At 32.2% G+C, this 21547-nt stretch overlaps 2 protein-coding genes across 7 annotated transcripts in view; both read left to right on the forward strand.

Moving 5' to 3' along the window:
* LOC134692804 (protein kinase C iota type-like) overlaps positions 1-10759 on the forward strand; it is a 32198-nt gene extending 21439 nt beyond the window's left edge. For 5 of the 6 annotated variants that reach the window (XM_063553362.1, XM_063553363.1, XM_063553359.1 and 2 more), the window contains 5 exons: positions 637-724; positions 5061-5186; positions 6189-6268; positions 6833-7038; positions 7789-10759. In XM_063553362.1, the coding sequence (XP_063409432.1) occupies positions 637-724; positions 5061-5186; positions 6189-6268; positions 6833-7038; positions 7789-7876 (588 nt within the window). In that variant the 3' untranslated portion in view covers positions 7877-10759. Of the gene's footprint in view, positions 1-636; positions 725-3665; positions 3754-5060; positions 5187-6188; positions 6269-6832; positions 7039-7788 lie in introns of all 6 variants that reach the window. The other variant, XM_063553360.1, reaches the window with a different exon arrangement.
* A 3520-nt stretch (positions 10760-14279) lies between these two features.
* On the forward strand, positions 14280-17815 carry LOC134692805 (zinc finger protein OZF-like). The gene is made up of 2 exons (XM_063553365.1): positions 14280-14343; positions 15452-17815. The coding sequence occupies exon 2, from the start codon at positions 16192-16194 to the stop codon at positions 17545-17547; it is 1356 nt and encodes a 451-aa protein (XP_063409435.1). The 5' UTR covers positions 14280-14343; positions 15452-16191; the 3' UTR covers positions 17548-17815.
* The last annotated feature ends 3732 nt before the right edge of the window (positions 17816-21547 follow it).

Consider the following 21547-nt stretch of genomic DNA (forward strand, 5'->3'; position numbering starts at 1 on the left):
ATCTTTGGTTAGCTTGTTTGCTAGCTGAACTGTGAAGTCATTATTAGGTCAGGTAAACTATCCTCCTTTGTTTATCTGTCAGACTAGTCTACTCTTAAAGGAGGGGTGTTTACCTAACCTAATAATGTTATGGTTCAGCTAGCAAGCAAGCTAACCAAAGATATAAGCTTTACATACACACTCCATGAAACTGGCTGTAAACAATTAAAATGCCATTGGATGTATGATGTGTAATATATCTTTTGAAAATTCATTACTAAAACTGATAAATGAAAGGCTTGGGTGATGTCCACTAAATTGGCTTTCACTTAAAATGTTCAAAATGATCCCCTTGCAGGAAAAATATATGATATCATAAGCATTCAAGGTCTTTTAAAAAACTTGTCCCTTATAAAAATAAACCACATTAATGTAAATGGGGCACTGACAGTTTAAATTGTTCAGTGTTATGAAACTGTTCAGTGTTACGAAACTGTTCAGTGTTATGAAACTGTTTTCTGTTATTTGTCTTATTTTATTTCACACTTTGATGATCTCGAAAGTCTACAGTCATGGAAAAAATTAAATTATGGTTTTATAAGATAATGTTGAAATGATTGTTGATGGTTAATAGTAAAATGGTTGTGTATTATCCAGGAAGGTCTACGACCCGGAGACACAACATGTACTTTCTGTGGTACCCCAAATTATATCGCTCCAGAAATCCTAAGGGGTGAAGAGTATGGTAGGTCTTCTATAGTGGGTGTGGTCTTAACCTGTCAATCAAGTATAGCTTTCTTTAAATAGTATATCTGAGTGTGTGGTACTTCAACCTACCCTTTCAGAATCTAATGCATTCTGGATAATATTTCCAAAAGGGAACACCAAAACAATGCGATTGGTTTAAAGCGTGATAAACAATAGAAAATTTAACCAATGACGGAAAGTCATTTTCATTTTGGTGTACGAACAATAAGATTTCCCATAGTTCTTTAAATTCTGAAAAAGTGGAATAATATGTCCATTAACCTGTTATTTTGATATTGGAATGAAAAAAAGGTGAAAATCATAGACAAAAAGTTTCAAAAAGACCATTAGGGAAGGATATATTTTTGAAGGTATGTTCTTCAACAGAGGAGCATCTTCATTTTGTCTTTTTAATTTGCATACTGCTGTTAACAAGGGAGGCTATGCTTGATTGAACTAAATTTTCCCACTTGGTATCTTTGGTAACATTTCTTTGATTTTACTTTTTTTAATTAGTTTAATTTATTTTACAGTAGCACTTCCTAATATACTTAGAAAAAGAATGATAAAATATCACAGGTAGACAGCATTCAAATTCCAAAGGTCATAGATAGTCAAGGTCATGAAAGAATTCTCTGTCATAGTAGCAGAGGGTAAAAATACCATTGATAGTGCTCAAGATGTGCTTTATAGGAAAATTCTATGACATTTTCATCTGAATATGTTTAATTTTCTCTCCTGATTGCATAATCATGTTACCTATTTTCCTTACTCTTACTTGACGGAATACCAGATTTACATAAGTACATGTAGTTAAATTCAAGCAATGCAGCAAACTTAGAATGAAATGGCGGACCCACCAGGTTTGGGAGATAGTTATGCCTCTCAAATCAATTTATTCTTTAGTGGAATGTTAAGGATACTTTTTTTTGCGTACTTGTGATATTTTAACATTTTCTTCACTCTTAAATCAGGATCACTGTTATAAAAGTGTGAAGGTACTTTGATCCTTGAATTTTGAGTCTAGCTCCTGTCTATTAGAATTCAGTAAAAAGTGAAACATTGTTTATAACTTGTGTATTTCAACAATATTTGGATATTTAATACTAATTTGTAATTTTTTTTAAAGTCTTTAATTTTTACTGACTTGAAGAATTCTTTTAATTTAGTATACATATACATTTAGGGATATGTTATATACATGTTTCAATTTACTGCTAGATTCTGATAAATTCTTTTTAGTTCAAACAAATTCATATTTCAAATATCAACATTTTAAGAAGGAGGGGATAAGCTTTTGAATTGATGACTGTTGAGAGGTCAATATGAAATTTATAGATTAGATTTTAGTTTTGAATTGAAATATAATTTGTTTGTTTTCTCAATAGCTTTTTATTGACCTTACCCAAGAATAATATTTACCAATATTTCAGACAAAGGTTTTAAAAGAAATGAATCATTTTACCCTCTCATTCATGATTTTTGTCGAGCCTTCGACTTTAGTCGAAAAAGCGAGACTAAGCGATCCTACATTCCGTCGTCGTCGGCGGCGTCCACAAATATTCACTCTGTGGTTAAAGTTTTTGAAATTTTAATAACTTTCTTAAACTGTACTGGATTTCTACCAAACTTGGACAGAAGCTTGTTTATGATCATAATATAGTATTCAGAAGTAAATTTTGTAAAAATAAAATTCCATTTTTTCCGTATTTTACTTGTAAATGGACTTAGTTTTTTCTGCGGGGAAACATTACATTCACTCTGTGGTTAAAGTTTTTAGAATTTTAATAACTTTCTTAAACTATCCTTGGTTTGTACCAAACTTGGACAGACGCTTGTTTATGATCATAAGATAGTATCCAGAAGCAAATTTTATGAAAAAATAAATCCATTTTTTCCGTATTTTACTTTTAAATGGACTTAGTTTTTTCTGCAGGGAAACATTACATTCACTCTGTGGTTAAAGTTTTTAGAATTTTAATAACTTTCTTAAACTATACTGGATTTCTACCAAACTTGGACAGTTGCTTGTTTATGATTATAAGATAGTATCCAGAGGCAAAATTTATAAAAATAATAAATCCATTTATTCTGTATTTTACCTTTAAATGGACTTAGTTTTTCTGCAGGGAAACATTACATTCACTCTGTGGTAAAAGTTTTTAAAATTTGAATAACTTTCTTAAACTATCCTGGGTTAATTTGTTCCAAACTTGGACAGAAGCTTATTTATGATCATAAGTTAGTAAATTTTGTATAAAGATAACTTCATTTTTTCTGTATTTTACTTTTAAATTGACTTAGATTTTCTTCCAGTTAACATTACATACAGTCTGCAGTTATAGTTTTCAACACATTTATTAGATTCATTAACTGTCCTAGATTTTTACCAAACTTGGACAAAACCTTCTTTCAATCATAGGATAGCATCAAGAGGAATATTTTTATTGATTTTTTGCCTCATTTTTGTTGAGCCTGCGATTTACAGCAAAAGTAGGCGAGACACTGGGTTCCGCGGAACCCTTACAAATTTTTTATCTATCTAGGCCGATTCTCATTAATTACAGCCATTACAGCTATGTTCCTAATGCATGTAGTTTAAAGGTTTGGTTGGCTTGCTTGCTTTGTTTTTATACATGTTTGCACAAGCATCCAATAGCATAATAAAATCTGAAGCACCATCTATCTATTCATCACAATTGTAAAACTTAATTAAAATGCTTGAGAAAACATTTATATACACAAAGCAAGCCAACCAAACCTTAAAACTACATACATTAGGGAAATAGCTGTAATCAAACTTCAACTAAAGTGTCTTTTCTTACCCCTTTGTAATTATTTTGCTGACAAGCCCTGAAACATTGGTAAATAATATATAACCTTCTTGTAGTGTTCTTAACTTGTCAGCTTTATTTAACAATATAATTTTGCTTTAAAAGGAAGGTCTAGTTCCTGGTGATAGAACTAACACTTTCTGTGGAACACCAAATTACATCGCACCGGAGGTGTTACGGGGAGAAGAATATGGTATAAACATTTTTCTATATTCTCACTGTTGTGTATGAGCAAGCATTTGCAACAAAAGCTTTTCATCTATTAACAAATTTCTATGATCAATTCTGTTTGAACACTTACATTGATACTGTAAACCAACTTATTTTCGCGACTTTCGTGAGAAGAAAAATAATGCGAATATAAATTGTCACAAATTTGTAAAAATTTGATCTTTACTTATTTAAATGCATCAAGTTAATTAGAAAATCACAAAATTAAATAGCCGTGAAGTGTTCTAGAAAGAGTTAAACGTGAAATAAAGTATCCGCGAAAATAAGTTGGTTTACAGTATATGATATCCAACATCTTTTACTTTGAAGACGCTTGTCCCAAGTCAAGGCTGTTGCGATGTCGATTTTAAAAAATAGAGGTCGCTTCTTTTGAAGAGGTAATTTCAAATTTGACTTGCTAAATACATGAATGATTATTGTTGTAACACACTTTTCAGTGATTGCCTCTTACAATTTCAAAATTTGTCTGCTTTGCATGTTCTATGTTAGAGCTTCCCTTTATGTTGCTATGTATCCAATTATGTAGGTTTCATTGGAAAATTGTGTTTTATTATCAATACATTTATTGAGTAAAATATATGAAGAAGGTCAGTCATCTCATGTACCCCTTTAAACTGGTACAGGATAGTCACAGATTTCATCACTTGCAATATGTTTCTATAATAACTTTCATTACTGAAGAAATATTTTTTCTGTTATCAACACATTCAAAATAAAACAAGTATTTTGTCACCACTGGAACCATATACTGCCTGACAACCAGGAAAGTGTAATTTTTTCACAGGTACCAGTTTTTACAGATTTTTATTTCACATTTAAAACATAATTATTCATTGATGCTGTTTTAAAAATCTTCGTGAAGCAATTTATTTATGTTTTTTTGGTCATGAACTCGTTTTGTAACTAACTGAAATGAGCACACTTTATCTCTAGCATAGACTACAACTCATTTGAAAGCCTTATGCTTTATTCAAATAACCAATTTGGATATTTACCTTAAATACAAAAAAATGAACTTTATTATATTAAAAATCATACTTATTATTTTCCAATATGTATGAGCAGGCTAACTTTGTTGGACAGGTTGAATAAACTTAATCTGCCTGTTCTGTTTTGTACATGGCCAGCTGATTAATCATAACACAGCGAGTCTTGTATTTCTGAGTCTACTACATTGCTTTTGTTTTGTATTGGTTGACAATTTTAATGATTTTATTGGATTGACTTACAAATATTACTTTAATTTATGATTTGATACACTATTCACAGACTTTAGTGTAGACTGGTGGGCCTTAGGGGTACTTATGTTTGAAATGTTGGCTGGCAGATCCCCCTTTGATGTTGTTGGTGGAGCTGAGAACCCTGACCAAAACACAGAAGATTACCTCTTCCAAGGTAAAGTATTGTAATGCAGTGGGTATGTGGGCATTCAAATTGTAATGCAGAGGGTATGTGGGAATTCAAATTGTAATGCAGAGGGTATGTGGGCATTCAAATTGTAATGCAAGAGGGTATGTTGGCATTCAAAGCTGTCAACTAGTAGAATAGATATAATATTCATATTGTTGTCAACCAGGAAAATAGATAGGTATATTTATAGATTATCATTGATCATCTCAACAAGATTGATTTTCTCTCTTGAGCTGGTACAGAGAAAGCAAGAAAAGCAATCAAGTTGAGATGACCAATGATCATGATGATAAAATTGAGAATGGAAATGGGGAATGTGTCAAAAGACAACAATCCGACCAGAAAAAAACAATAACCGAAATCTACCAACGGGTCTTCAAAGCAGCGATAAATTCCCACACCCAGAGGCGTCCTTCAGCTGGCCCCTAAACAAATATATACTAGTTCAGTGATAATGAACGCCATACTAAACTCCAAATTGTACACAAGAAACTAAATAAAAAAAATAAAATAATAATAATAAATAATTATTCAATTCATTAATCTGTTTATTGCTATTTCACTTATGACAATGTTGTTAATTTCGTTGACAAGTTGGCATGTGCGCCCTCATTAGTTTCTAGAGATAATTTTCATATCATTCTACTCCGCTGAGAAAGAAAATTATCAGTCAGCAAGATCAAAGGAAAATTTCATAAAATAGCAATAACATATATATGTTGTTGGATAAACATTGATAGAGAAGATGGAACAGCCAATTATTTGTCAAGTTTTCTGCTTGAGTTAGTTTGATAGATTCTACTTTTTAACAGATTAATGAAATTTCATATAAAGTTGCAATACTGTTTGCACATATCAGTTTGTTCACCATTTCTAATTATATTAATTATGTTTATTCTTTTGTGAATGTATAGCGTTTCCAAACTTGCAATATACATCTGAATTTTAGTTCTTGGTAATGAATAATCACTTATTATAATTTTACAGTTATATTGGAAAAGACTATAAGAATTCCAAGGTCGTTGTCAGTAAAGGCAGCTTCAATACTCAAAGGATTCCTTAACAAGGTGAGAGGCAGTATTACTTTGAGGATAATTCTTGTCTTGACATATGAGTTTGAATTTTTCGCCCCTCTCTATTGACAATACCAACCTTTTTAATTATTTTTTTTCTTTAGCCTTAGTTAAACTTTACTGTTTAGTGATGATTTTTAATATCCCTTGACTCTGCTTTTAAAAAAAGAAAATATCAGTAAGCAAGATAAAAGGAAAATTTCTTGAAATAGGGATAATAAGATTTATGTCAGATGTGCATGAACATATCTGTTTTGATTTGACTTTAAAATCTCTGTATTCCATTCAAACCAATGTTTTAAATAGAATGTCAGAATGACATTTAAATCACTTGTTTTAAAACACTATAACTTGCTGTTCAGTGTGAGCCAAGACTCTGTGTAGAAGGCCATACTTGACCTATAATGGTTTAATTTTATAAATTGTTACTTAGATGGAGAGTTGTCTCATTGGCACTTGTACCTTATCTTCCTATATCTATATATGTTTTGATTTGACTTGGAAACCTCTGTATTCCTTTCGAACCAATGTTAAACTGTTTTAAATGTCTATTTATAGAATCCTGTAGAAAGACTTGGTTGTCATCCACAAACAGGATTTAGTGACATCATGTCACATCCATTCTACCGTTCTATAAGCTGGGACCAGTTAGAGCAGAAACAAATCAAACCCCCCTATAAACCAGAGCTGAAGTCAGACAGGGACCTAGAACACTTTGATAAAGCTTTTACGGACGAACCAGTACAGCTTACCCCTGATGATCCGTATGTATAGTACTGTAAATTCATAAATTATGGCGAGGTTTTATTATTGTGAATTATTCGACTTTAGAAGACACTTTCACAATAATAAGAACTCACATGCAGACATCTTTAACATATATCTGTATGCAGATTTTCCAGATATCGCAATAATAAACCTCGCATTTTAGTCTATTCTTTAAAAATTGCAATAATTTGTGAATTTACAGCATATTTCTAACAGTGCTGACAGATATGTACTGAGATAATATGTAACAGTATACAGATTACTGGCATCCTGATATCGCAAGAATTCATCTCGCATGTCAGTCCATTCATGAAATATTGCAATAATCAATGCATGCAATAATTTGTAAATTTATAGTACTCTATATCAAGACACTAGTTGTTTGTGTGGGATATGTTCATGAATATGACAAATTAAATTTTGTTTCATTAGTGTACTTCTTTCTTTATACATATATTAAATTATCCATGTAAAGGAATTTAATCGTAAAATCCATTGCGCAGCACAAACTCCACTAAAAACACAGGTGAACTACAATATATCTTTATTCTCATAAAGCCAATGCGTTACATCAGTACAGAGATAACAAATACAACAATAAATATTTACAATATGTACAAAACTCAGGTGCTCCAGAGAAGAATGCTATTTCTTAGTACAAACCACCATATGATCCACAGAAATTTATATCCCAGAATTGAATTTCCATTGAACTTTTAATTATATTCTCTTTTGTCTGTTTACAGGAAGTTGATATCTGAGATAGACCAGACAGAATTCGATGGATTTGAATATGTCAATCCACTACTGATGTCACTAGAGGAAACAGTATAACAACAGGGAACCAGTTTAAAGACAGGGGAACAGTATACTTCTGATGATTGTGATATTAAATCTCTGGTTGTGCTTCCTATTATTTAAAACTTTTGTAAACACTAGAGTGATCAGTTCTGTAATTCAATGAACATTTTTAGAAGTAATTTATGTAATATTTATCTGAGATGGTAGTACAAAAATGTGGGTTAGTGAATCCCAGTGAAACCAGGTGAATGCTGGTGATTTAGGTGACAACACTCAGATTTCCAAATCTGTCATGTGAAGCCTACGGAAACAGAACATAAGATTTTCTTTGTGAAAATTAACTACCAAAAGTGCTTTTTTAAAATTTAGCTTCTAGAACAATTTCTACTGTAAAAGGAAACATTTTTTTTACTTGGAAAGGATAATATAGAATTATAGACAAATAAAATTAAATTTAAAAAATATTTAAAGTATATTTTGCGATATCTGAACTATTGCAAGCGCTAACAAACTGTATTCTTGACACTTTTATGTAAACAAAACAATTTGTGTCATAGTTTGTCGTTGTTTTCACAAAAATAAAAAGACTAAGATTGATCATATGTCATGTACAATTCAGTATACTTACTATCACTCTTAGTTGTGAGTTTTTTTCTGAAATTAACTCCAGGTTTACTCAATATTTTTGAACATCTATGTTGATTTGAAGTGTTCAGCACACAGTATTAGAGACATTGTCTATCATGTAAATTTATTATCAGTAAATCAACATCAGTTATATGATTTCATACGACTGCACAGATGTATTGTAAGTTTATAGCATGGGACCATCAGTTTATTTTTGGTGCAACATTGTTGGCTTTTCATTGTTTTATTGTTTTAAACTGTGAAAACAAATACTTAAAAGTCAGAAAAATGGAATATTACAAATAACATCATCTGTTTAGATATAGTACTGTATTTGTACTCTTTTGATTAAAGTTCTTTGGTCATGGTTTTTTTAAGTGCCTGTTTATCACTGCAAACTTTATTAGTGCAAATAGAACATTCATAATTTTTTGGCATCAAGAATTCCAAAAGCTTTAATTGACCCCAAAGTTTGTAGAAAAGTAATTTCAATTACATTTCTAAAGCAAAACAATGCTCAATATTTGCAGTAATGATAATGGTTTAAATAGGCTCTATAATGTGACGTAGAAATGAAAAAGTTTCAAAGTCTACAAAAATAAAAATTGATGATAATGATATCTTTGTATAAAATGTAAAAAGATTTATTTATTATTTAGCCTAATGAAGATTTTTAGTTGCTTTATTTTTAGATTTAATGACCTTTTAAGGTCAAAATAGATTAAGATGTCTTTGAAGCAGTATATTAAATATCATTTGCAGCTATTTGATAAAGTGATACGAGAATTCACCATAAATTGTACAGATCTTTTTACTTTTTCTATTTCAGTATTCTGTATTCATACGTATCATATTTTTATACATGTATTTTAATTATGTGGAACTTAATTATTAGTATAACTAACATTGTAATAATAATACTGTGGATTAATTTATTTTTGTTTGAACCAATTTTTCGTGGTTTGCAGAAATTTAGCATTTTCGTGGATATATATGAATTCATGGTTCTGCCAAAGTATGGATACAACTTTATAGAAATTTGTATTTTGTTCAACATTTAAAATTTGTGGTTCACCTGTACCAACGAAACCCATAAAAACTGGTATTCAACGAATAATAATGAATCCACATTAATAGATTATTGTAAACAAGGACATTTTTCTGCAGTTTTGTTTTCAATACTTTTGCACTCCAGTTGAACTACTGTGTATATTTTATGGAAACTAAATTAATAGGAAAGATTTATTTATATGTATAAGTACTATATTTTAACAGTATTTCATAGGGCACATATAATTAAATTGAAAATTTGAAAGTAGACTGCATAAACAATTCCCAGTTTACAGTATAAGAACTGGAATTGATTTTCTGAAACAAATGTGAAATAATATAAAGAATATGTATTTATTCTGAGACAATCTTTCTTTCAGGAAATTGAAAATCGATACCTTTTAACTTCATATTGAAGTAGTTACAACATGTGCTTATTTTTACAACCTGATTCTGTCTTATAGCAAAAATATCTTAAACTGAAGTTTTTAAAGGAAACTTAAACTATAATTATTTAAGTTACAAGAAAATGATTCAGTTATGTCCAGATGTTCTAAATATATTTTTGTTGTTGAAGTATTTTCATATTTTTTTTATATAAAATACCCCATCATATAGAACTCTTAATTCCTATTGGATAATATTGTTAGTAGTGTACACCAATATATTTTCACAGTATTTCCATTTTGCTGTACAAACAATAAAATCTGTTTAAGAATCTCAGTAGGAATTAATGTAAGTTCTTATGACCACTGTGCTATTTTACAAAAATATTTGGTGGGGCTTTTCAAAAGAGATGTACAAGAATAGAGTTATAGATTTTTTTATTCAATTGTAAAATGAATTTGTGCAAGAGGTGGGTATGAATCCAACGGTGAATAATGTTGTTTTTTTTTTATAGTATTTGGAAAAACATTTTTTATAGCCAAAATATTTATATTAACATATACTATTTATTTATATGATAACAGAAAATAAAAGTATATCAATTAATCTAGGTCAGGCAAATACAGAGTTGGGATTAACTTACTTAAAATATTTTAATGTAAGAACTATTAGATTTTTATTTTCAAATAAGACAGGTTCACTAACAGTTTGATATGATAAAAACTATATATCTAGTATGATATAAATTAAATAATCATGAAAAAGTTATAGAAGACAACGCAACATAATCTAGTCTATGTACAAATAGTGTATTATAAGAATCTCTTTCTAAATAAACATCACAATTTTGTATTTCTGATTTTTTGTTGTCTTTCTCACAATAATATATAATTCTATCTTATTATACCCCATGCAACAGAGTTGCGCAGGGTATAATGTTTTTAACCTGTCCATCCATCTGTCCATTCGTCCGTCAGTCCTGTTCTTGTCATGCAACTCCTTTAAAACCACTCAGCAGAATTTTATGAAACTGTGTAGATTATAAGGACATACTATGTATGTGTGCAAATCAACAGGAAATTATGATTGAACTTTGGGGTAGTTAGTATATTGGTATTATGTTGTCGTCGTACATATAACCTCTCTTACACTGCTTTAAAACTATGTTTACAGAGATTTTGTATTGTTTTGAGGTGATAAGCTGTCAATTTACATTAAGAAATTACTCTTTAAGTTTATGCTGACTAAGCAATATCAATTTTCTATATTAAGACTTTTATGATGTATTTTTGTCCTGTGAATTTCTGTCTGTTTACCCATACATACATACAGGCTTTCCATAAAACAAATCTATGAAAAATTGTTATCTGGCAAATCGGCCTACTTTTTTGGCAAATTGCCCTACTTTTTCACCAACTCGCCCTACTTTCCAAAAAATCACCCCACTCGAAACCGAGTAAAACCCCATTGAAAAAAGGTAGGAAAGCTTGCCTCACCAATGAATCCCCCTGAAATAAGTCTGCCAACTTATCCCACTCATGACAAAATATACAGTAAATCAATTATGACAAGCACTGGCATAAAATGAAGTACTATATTTAATGTCAGCACTTGATACATGAATACACATATATGGCATACAATAGAATTTAATTTACATATAGTATAAAGAAAGAAGATGTGGTATGATTCATTGCCAATGAGACAACTCTACACAAGAGACCGAACTTAACACAGCAATTAACAACTATAGGTAATTGTACGGCCTTCAACAATGAGCAAAGCCCATACCACATAGTTAGCTTTAAAAGGCCCTGAAATGACAATGAATAACAATTCAAACTAGATAACTAACAGCCTAATTTATGTACAAAAATTGAATGACACAGGCACAAACATACAGAATGTGATGTGGTTAAATATGTTATGGGAATCCTAACAGTGCCCTTAACCTGTGACAGTGGTAAAACAGTACAACATAAGAACGAACAATAAAAATCAGTTGAAATAGGCTTAACTCATCAGCTGGACAAAAATATAAAGTGGACATCAATCAGTAGCTGCATGTCTGCTTCCATGACTGGACTATTGACACGAACACACTAATATTCTGGTTGCAGATATGCTGCCGTCAATGTACTGTCCCGCATGTTAAATAGGATGGATTGGTTAGTGCAGGCTGGTAGCAAATAAGCTTGATCTGAATTGGAAGGAGTTGTGATTCTTCATGCATGATTTTTGTCGAGCCTTCGACTTTAGTCGAAAAAGCGAGACTAAGCGATCCTACATTCCGTCGTCGTCGGCGGCGTCAACAAATATTCACTCTGTGGTTAAAGTTTTTGAAATTTTAATAACTTTCTTAAACTATACTGGATTTCTACCAAACTTTGACAGAAGCTTGTTTATGATCATAAGATAGTATCCAGAAGTAAATTTTGTAAAAATAAAATTCCATTTTTTCCGTATTTTACTATAAATGGACTTAGTTTTTTCTGCGGGGAAACAAAACATTCACTCTGTGGTTAAAGTTTTTAGAATTTTAATAACTTTCTCCAACTATCCTGGGTTGGTACCAAACTTGGAAAGAAGCTTGTTTATGATCATAAGATAGTATCCAGAAGTAAATTTTGTTAAAATAAAATTCCATTTTTTCCGTATTTTACTATAAATGGACTTAGTTTTTTCTGCGGGGAAACAAAACATTCACTCTGTGGTTAAAGTTTTTAGAATTTTAATTACTTTCTCAAACTATCCTGGGTTTGTACCAAACTTGGACAGAAGCTTGTTTATGATCTTAAGATAATATCCAGAAGTAAATTTGTAAAAATAAAATTCCATTTTTTCCGTATTTTACTTATATATATAATGGACTTATTTTTTTCTGCGGGGAAACATTACATTCACTCTGTGGTTAAAGTTTTTAGAATTTTAATAACTTTCTTAAACTATCCTAGATTGTACCAAACTTGGACAGAAGCTTGTTTGTGATCATAAGATAGTATCCAGAAGTAAATTTTGTAAATAAATAAATCCATTTTTTCCATATTTTACTTTTAAATGGACTTAGTTTTTCTGCGGGGAACCATTACATTCACTCTGTGGTTAAAGTTTTTTAAATTTTAGTAACTTTCTTAAACTATCCTGGGTTTGTACCAAACTTGGACAGAAGCTTGTTTGCGATCATAAGATAGTATCCAGAAGTAAATTTTGTATATAAATAAATCCATTTTTTCCATATTTTACTTTTAAATGGACTTAGTTTTTCTGCGGGGAACCATTACATTCACTCTGTGGTTAAAGTTTTTAAAATTTTAATAACTTTCTTAAACTATCCTGGGTTTGTACCAAACTTGGACAGAAGCTTGTTTGTGATCATAAGATAGTATCCAGAAGTAAATTTTGTATATAAATAAATCCATTTTTTCCATATTTTACTTTTAAATGGACTTAGTTTTTCTGCGGGGAACCATTACATTCACTCTGTGGTTAAAGTTTTTAAAATTTTAATAACTTTCTTAAACTATCCTGGGTTTGTACCAAACATGGACAGAAGCTTATTTATGATCATAAGATTGTATCCAGAAGTAAAGTTTGTAAAAAGTTTACTCTGTTTTTTCTGTAATTTACTTTTAAATGGACTTAGATTTTCTTGCAATCATAAAATAGTAACAAGAGGAATATTTTTATTGATTTTTTTCCTCATTGTTGTTGAGCCTGTGATTTACAGCAAAAATAGGCGAGACACTGGGTTCCGCAGAACCCTTACAAATTTTTTTTATGAGGTCATAGAAGGCTGGCTTTTCATTATTGTTCTTCTTGTTAAGCGTGTTAAGGTTTCCGTTCCAGTCTTCTGTGTTGTTGTTATTCCTAGTGGATTGGTTAAACAAACACTACATAATATCTGATGGAAGGCATTGGCAGATCCAGGGGTTAGAACCCCCCCCCCCTTTTTTTGGGCCAATCAATGCCTTTGAATGGGAACATATAGTTGGACAACCCCCCTTTTTAAAAATGGTTTGATCCACCCCTTGAAGGGCAGTGCATGGTGATCAAGAACTACCTTTTTTTCATTATGAAGATGCAGAGATGGATTTAGGGGGGGGGGGGGGGGGGGGGGGGGCGTTTTGGGGAAAAATTTGGTTGCTCTATATAGGGAATCACTGAAGTGTGACTGGAGCGGGCCTCCTCTTAGGCAGTCAGTATCCCCCTTTATGGAAATTTATGGATCCGTCACTGAGATTGGCTAGTTTGCAGGAGTGACATTAAAGAAATTTAAACCAATTCACAAGTGGGGCGATTTTTAATAAGTGGGACGAGTTTGTGAGTGACGATTTTCAAGTGGGGCGAGTTGTCCTGCTTCCATAATGATATTCATTGATTATCGCCCCTTGGTCTTGTTTATTTATTTTCGACCGTCCACAAAAAGCAAGGATGATGTGAGTTGATATTATTAGACAATGAAAGAAAACATATTTTGCATATTACGATTAATACAAGTTTGTAGAAAAAACACTAGAAATGATCATTTGAGCCAAACAGAGATTTGCCCGGCTCGATTCCAGTCTATTTCTTTGTTCTTACACAGGGGTTTGTCGCCCGTGATTAAAAATGGCAAAGAAAAATTATATGGTGGTGCACTTCTTTTTTTGCTACACCCTTTGAAAGTACTCAATTTTTGATGATCATGATGATTTTTCCATTTTTCACCAATTTTCACCATTTTTGAGGTATTGTTGAAAAAATCACATTAAGGTTCATGTGGACCTAGCTGCGGAACCGTAACTCTTATGGTCCTTTTTTTTTTTTTTGATTTTGCGGACCATAGATCTAGTCAAAAAATTTCAAAAGGACCTAAAGAGCTACGATACCGCAGCTAATGTGGACCCTATGACTAAAATGGCCGTATTTTCACCTCAAAATTTACTCTGAGTACAGACAAACCTGCGCATCTGTAAAACAATTCAGGTATAGCATGCTCTAGATAAATGAATTGTTAGTATGTTTTATGTTTAAGAAAAATAAAAACTCACCAGGATTTTGCCGTGCACTTTTTTTCATTCCTCCAGAAGGTGCCGAAATAAACTAAGTTGGGAAACAGGTTTGATAACTTCCCCACAGGTAAAAACTAAAGTGAGCATTTTTAATTGACATGGACATTAGATGGATAATAGATACCTGACAATAATTGGTTATTTAAACTGTGTACCTGAGTGGACCATATCAAGGTAAACTCAAATGTTTGTTAATTTTATCATCTTCTGCAGAGACAAAAAAAGTGTACAGCAAAATCCAGTTAAGTTAAGATTTTTTTAAATCATACAATGCATTTGAATTCTATTTATCTAAGGCATGCTATGTCTTAAAACTTTTCCAGATGCACATGCTTGCCTGTACTCAGAGAAAATTTTGAGGTGAAAATACGGCCATTTTAGCCATAGGGTCCACATGAACCTTAAACAGAATTTTGGTTGTTATGTTTGATAAATTTTTAAACACATTTATTTTGCTTTAAAATTAAATGATACATTTTTTTCATGTTTTCAGATAATTACTGGTACATCATGTACATGTAATCCATGACGAGAGTGTAAAAGATGTTAAATAAAGAAAACAAAACTGTGAAATAGCAGACCATTTGATGCAGAGACACATTAAACATGAGGTAGAACTCACAGAGAAACATTAAAAATGAGGTAGAACTCACAGATAACATTAAACATGAGGTAGAACTCACAGAGAAAAATTAAACACGAGATAGAACTCACAGAGAAACATATGCATTAAACATGAGATAGAACTCATAGAGAACCAATAAATGTGACAATGTTCGTGACAACGAGGTAGAACTCACATAGAAACATTAAACATGAGTAAGATGTCCAGATAATACACTATTTAAAAAGTTGTATGTGTGCATCAGTTTATTCAAAGCTTTATCTCAAAGAATCAGAGGAGAAATAAAGGCAACAGAGAATACATACCATTGGCGATAAACCTGTTAAATTTAAAGAATGTGATAGAAGGTACAGTTCAAGTTGGACTTGATACACATACAGAATCACAGTAGAAATACATTTTTAAAGGCAGGAGAGAACATACCTTTGGCAATAAACCTGTCAAAGAATGTCATAGAAGGTAAAGTTCAAGTTTGGTTTGATACACATACAGAATTATAGGAGAAACAAAGGCAACGGAGAACACATACCATCGGCAATAAACCTGTCAAACTTAAAGAATGTGGTAGAAGGTACAGCTGAAGTTGGGCTTTATACACATAATTTAGAATGGATACTGATGATACCTATTCCCCATGTATGGTATGTGGTAAAGGTAAAGACTGCAGATCACTCAACATACATACAAGAATTAATACTGGCGAGAAACCTTACACATGTGATGTATGCAGTCAAGAGTTTAGTGACCAAAGTAACTACTATAGACACATGAGAATGCATACAGATGATAGACCTTACAAATGTGATGTATGTGGTCAGGGATACAGTGACGAAAGTCACTACTATAAACATATGACAATACATACGGGTGATAAACTTTACAAATGTGATGCATGTGGTAAAGAGTTTGACAACAACAGTGCTTGTCTTAGACACATGAGAATTCATACGGGTGAAAGACCTTACAAATGTGATGTATGTGGTAAAGGGTTTATTGCACGCCAGGCTTGTGACATACACAGAAGAACTCATACGGGTGAAAGACCTTATAAATGTGATATTTGTAAAATAGAGTTCCGTGATCCAAGCAGCTTTATTAGACACATGAGAATACATTCTGGTGATAAACCTTACAAATGTGATCTTTGTGGACAAATGTTTCGCCATAACAGTTCTTGTGTTAGGCACATGAGAACTCATACTGGCGAGAAACCTTACACATGTGATGTATGTGGCACAGGGTTTCGTGACAACAGTTCCTACGTTAGACACAAGAGAATTCATACAGGTGAGAAACCTTACATATGTCATGTATGTAGTAAAGGCTTTAAAAACAGCAGTCATTATAATACACACATGAGAATTCATACCGGTGAAAGACCTTATACATGTGATGTATGTGGTAAAGGGTTTAAGGACCACAGTTCTTTTAATAGACACAAGAGAACTCACACTGGAGAAAAGCCTTACACATGTGATGTATGTGGGAAAGGGTTTAGTGAAAACAGACATTATCATAGACACATGCGAATTCATAATGCTATAAAACCCTACACATGTGATGTCTGTGGTAAAGGATTTAGTGAAAACAGTCATTATCAAAGACATATGGGAATTCATGCTATAAAACCCTACACATGTGATCTATGTGGTAAAGGGTTTAATAACACTAGTAAGTATGAACGACACATGAGAACACATACTGGCGAAAAGCCTCACACATGCTCTGTCTGTGGTAAAGGGTTTGATTACACTAGTGGCTACAATAGACACATGAGAACACATACTGGTGAGAAGCCTTACACATGTGATGTGTGTAGTAAACAGTTTGGTGACTATAGTCAATATCTAAGACACAGGAGAACACATAATCTTGATAATGGTGAAAAACTTGAACATGTTGAAGCTTACAAAAGTGAAGAAGCAGTAGTATGTGATAAAGGGAAAGAAATTTTATTCGTTTAAAAAAGGGAGGGTGGTGAAAACAAATGGCGTTGACAAATGTTATTCTTTAAGATTTCAGATAAGAATTTCAACATACTTGCCCCAACTGTTCAGGGTTTGACCTCTGCAGTAGTATAAAGCTGCACCCTGCAGAGCACCTTGTTATATTAATTTATTGTCTTTATTTTTCTAATTTAAATTATTAATGTTTAGAGTGACTTGTAGATTAGTGTATTTTCATTTTTGTTAATATTTACATTGTATTGTAGAGTATTTGTCAAAACACATGTCATCATGGTCATGATAATAAATGATTCAGTTTGTTACATGTAAATAGATATTATTTGTTTCCTGCCATTTCCTTATGACTTTGGGTCCAGAAATTCATTTGAGGACAGGCATTGGTGAACATATATACATGTTACTGTACTGTATGTAGTTGTAGCACAGTACTATATGCATTTGGAATTTAGGTTGCTCTTTTATATACCCTACCTAAGTCAATGCATCTGAACAGTGCAGTGATTGGACAAAAAATATTTTCAACTGAACACACTTCCGGATGAATCAGGTATAGAAAAATAAAAATGATTTTTACATACAGATAAAAATGAATTTTTGAGAAATTTGCATTCACTGCATGATAAAAGACCTACTGGTAAGTGGCCTTAGGTTTTTGAAGGTTGCAAAAAAAAGTTAACAGTCATGATACATATTTAAATTAGTTTCTGAATATTAAAATGAAAGTACTTCAGTAACCTGTGTATGAAAAAATTTTGGGCAGTGCTTGAAAGTGGTGAAAATTCTAAAAAGGCTATCAGTTTCCCTTATGGACCCGGAAATACTACTGTACCATCTTAAGTACACAGAAGGCACATCAATGATAAAGGATATTTTCTAAAACCTGATATACATCATGTATATATGATAAATGTAATAGAGGATTTAGTTTGAAACGAAACTGACTTAAGCTCTTGCACAGATGATTACTAATATAAATGTCATTTATGTGAAAAGGGGTGTATAACATAACTTACAGGACTTCTATGTGATGTATGTGATATCTATGTTAGTTTTTATTATTTTAATTTTAGTTTTTTGTGTACAATTTGGAAATTAGTATGGCGTTCATTATCACTGAACTAGTATATATTTGTTTAGGGGCCAGCTGAAGGACGCTTGTGGGTGCAGGAATTTCTCGCTACATTGAAGACCTGTTGGTGACCTTCTGCTATTGTTTTTTTTATTTGGTCGGGTTGTTGTCTCTCCCATCACTTTGCGTCCGTCGTCGTTAACTTTTACAAAAATCTTCTCCTCTGAAACTACTGGGCCAAATTTAACCAAACGTGGCCACAATCATCATTGGGGTATCTAGTTTAAAAAATGTGTCCTATGACCCGGTCAACTAACCAAGATGGCCGCCATGGCTAAAAATAGAATATAGGGGTGAAATGCAGTTTTTGGCTTATAACTCAAAAATCAAAGCATTTAGAGCAAATCTGACATAGGGATAAAATTGTTTATCAGATCATTATCTACCTGCCCTGAAATTTTCAGATGAATCGGACAACCCATTGTTGGGTTGCTGCCCATGAATTAGTATTTTTAAGGAAATTTTGCTGTTTTTGGTTATTATCTCGAATATTATTATAGATAGAGATAAACTGTAAACAGCAATAATGTTCAGCAAAGTAAGATTTAGAGCCTCTAGTTCGTAAATCTTAGTAATCTTTTACAAAAATCTTCTCCTTTGAAACTACTGGGCAAAATTAAACTAAACTTGGCCACAACTATCATTGGGGTATCTAGTTTAAAAAATGTGTGGCGTGACCCATTCAACCAAACAAGATGGCCGCCACAGCTAAAAATATAACATAGGAGTAAAATGCAGTTTTGGGCCTATAATTCAAAAACCGAAGCATTTAGAGCAAATCTGACGGAAGTAAAATTTTTATCAGGTCAAAATCTATCTGCCCTGATTTTCAGATGGATTGGACAACCCGTTGTTGGTTTGCTGCCCCTGAACTGATAATTTTAAGGAAATTTTACTGTGTTTGGTTATTATCTTGAATATTATTATAGATAGAGATAAACTGTAAAAAACAATAAATGTTGGCAAAGTAAGATCTAAAAATAAGTCAACATGACCGAAATTGTTAGTTGACCCCTTTAGGAGTTATTGCCCTTTATAGTCATGTTTTAACAATTTTTTCGTAAATCTTAGTAATCTTTTACAAAAATCTTCTCCTCTGAAACTACTCGGCCAAGTTAATCATAGATAGAGATAATTGTAAGCAGCTAGAATGTTCAGTAAATTAAGATGTACAAACACATCACCATCACCAAAACACAACTTTGTCATGAATCCATCTGCGTCTTTTCTTTAATATTCACATAGACCAAGGTGAGCGACACAGGCTCTTTATAGGCTTATTAGCCTCTAGTTATAATATCCCTTCATCGGCTGTCATAAAAAGAGCGAGGTTTTATTAAATTAGCTATCTATCAAACAAGGTTTAATCCACTATTTTCTACATAATTAAGACAATGCCTGTACCAAGTCAGGAATATGACAGTTGTTATCCATTGAGATTTCTTTATTTTAGTTTTGACATTTGGTTTTAAGACATTTTCCTCGGAGTTTTGTTTGTTGGTTATTTTACGTTTTGCTACTGACTCAATAATCCCGTAAATATGTGATTTATTTAAACAAGAACATCAAAGATCATCAAATCGCATGTGTTTGTAAAAGTATTGTTCAGGTCGTTCTGAGTATATCACATGATTGTTGGGTGGTTTAACTTCTGTTCAGGTTACTTTAATGTAAACATGATAAAAGCCATCATTGTTTATAAATATTCATTTGTCTTTAATATAGCAGACTTCAACCTTTATACATATTAGTCGCCTTTAATATAAAAGCCATATATTTTTATCCCTCATACATAGTTGGCAAAAGACGGATGCAGTTCAACGTGTTTGGTCCTTATACATCCTTGGCTTTCAACTATTCGACTTAGAGTATTCCTGATGAAGGTAAATCTAGAAAAGCGCTATGACCACATGGTATTTATAAAGTGTGGTTTTTTGTCGAGCCTGCGACTTTTGTCGCAGAAAGCTCGACATAGGGATAGTGATCCGGCGGCGGCGGTGTTAGCTCACTTCTTAGAAGCTTTATATTTAAGAAGGTGGAAGATGTGGATGCCTCATGTTACAAAGTTTCTGTTAGTCACATGTCCAATGTCCTTGACCTCATTTTCATGGTTCAGTGACTACTTGAAAATTAAGAATTTTTGTAATGTAATTTTATCTCTTATTATAAGTAATAGGATAACTATATTTGGTATGTGCTTACTTTACAATGTCCTCATGCCTGTCAGACAGTTTTCACTTGACCTCAACCTCATTTCATGATCAGTGAACAAGGTTAAGTTTTGGTGGTCAAGTCCATATCTCAGGAGTCAGATACTATAAGCAATAGTAGTATATTCGGTTTATGGAAGGACTGTAAGGTGTACATGTCCAACTGGCAGGTGTCATCTGACCTTGACCTCATTTTCATGGTTCAGTGGTTATAGTTAAGTTTTTGTGTTTTGGTCTGTTTTTCTTATACTGTATGCAACAGGTCTACTTTATTTGGTGTATGGAATGATTGTGAGGTGAACATGTCTAGCTGACAGGTGTCATCTGACCTTGACCTCAATTTCATGGTTCAGTGATCAAAGGTTAAGTTTTTGAGTTTTGGTCTTTTTTTCTATTACAATATGCAGTATGTCAACTTTATTAGGTTTATGGAAATATTTTATGATCTATATGTCAGTTGCGCAGGTTTTATTTGACTTTGACCTCATTTTCACGGTTCATTGCTTTGTGTTAAGTTTTTGTGTTTTAGTCTGTTTTTCTTAAACTATAAGCAATAGGTCACCTTTATTTGTTGTATGAAAAAATTGTTAGCTTTACATGGCTGCCTGGCATGGTTCATTTGACCTTGACCTCATTTTCATGGTTCAAAGGTCAATGT

Source organism: Mytilus trossulus, chromosome 12, assembly GCF_036588685.1.
Source record: "Mytilus trossulus isolate FHL-02 chromosome 12, PNRI_Mtr1.1.1.hap1, whole genome shotgun sequence".
NCBI classification, from domain to species: domain Eukaryota; kingdom Metazoa; phylum Mollusca; class Bivalvia; order Mytilida; family Mytilidae; genus Mytilus; species Mytilus trossulus.

What these genes read in the sequence shown, in the direction of transcription:
- LOC134692805 (XM_063553365.1), top strand. Translation starts at nt 16,192, where the DNA reads ATGGATACTGATGATACCTATTCCCCATGTATGGTATGTGGTAAAGGT.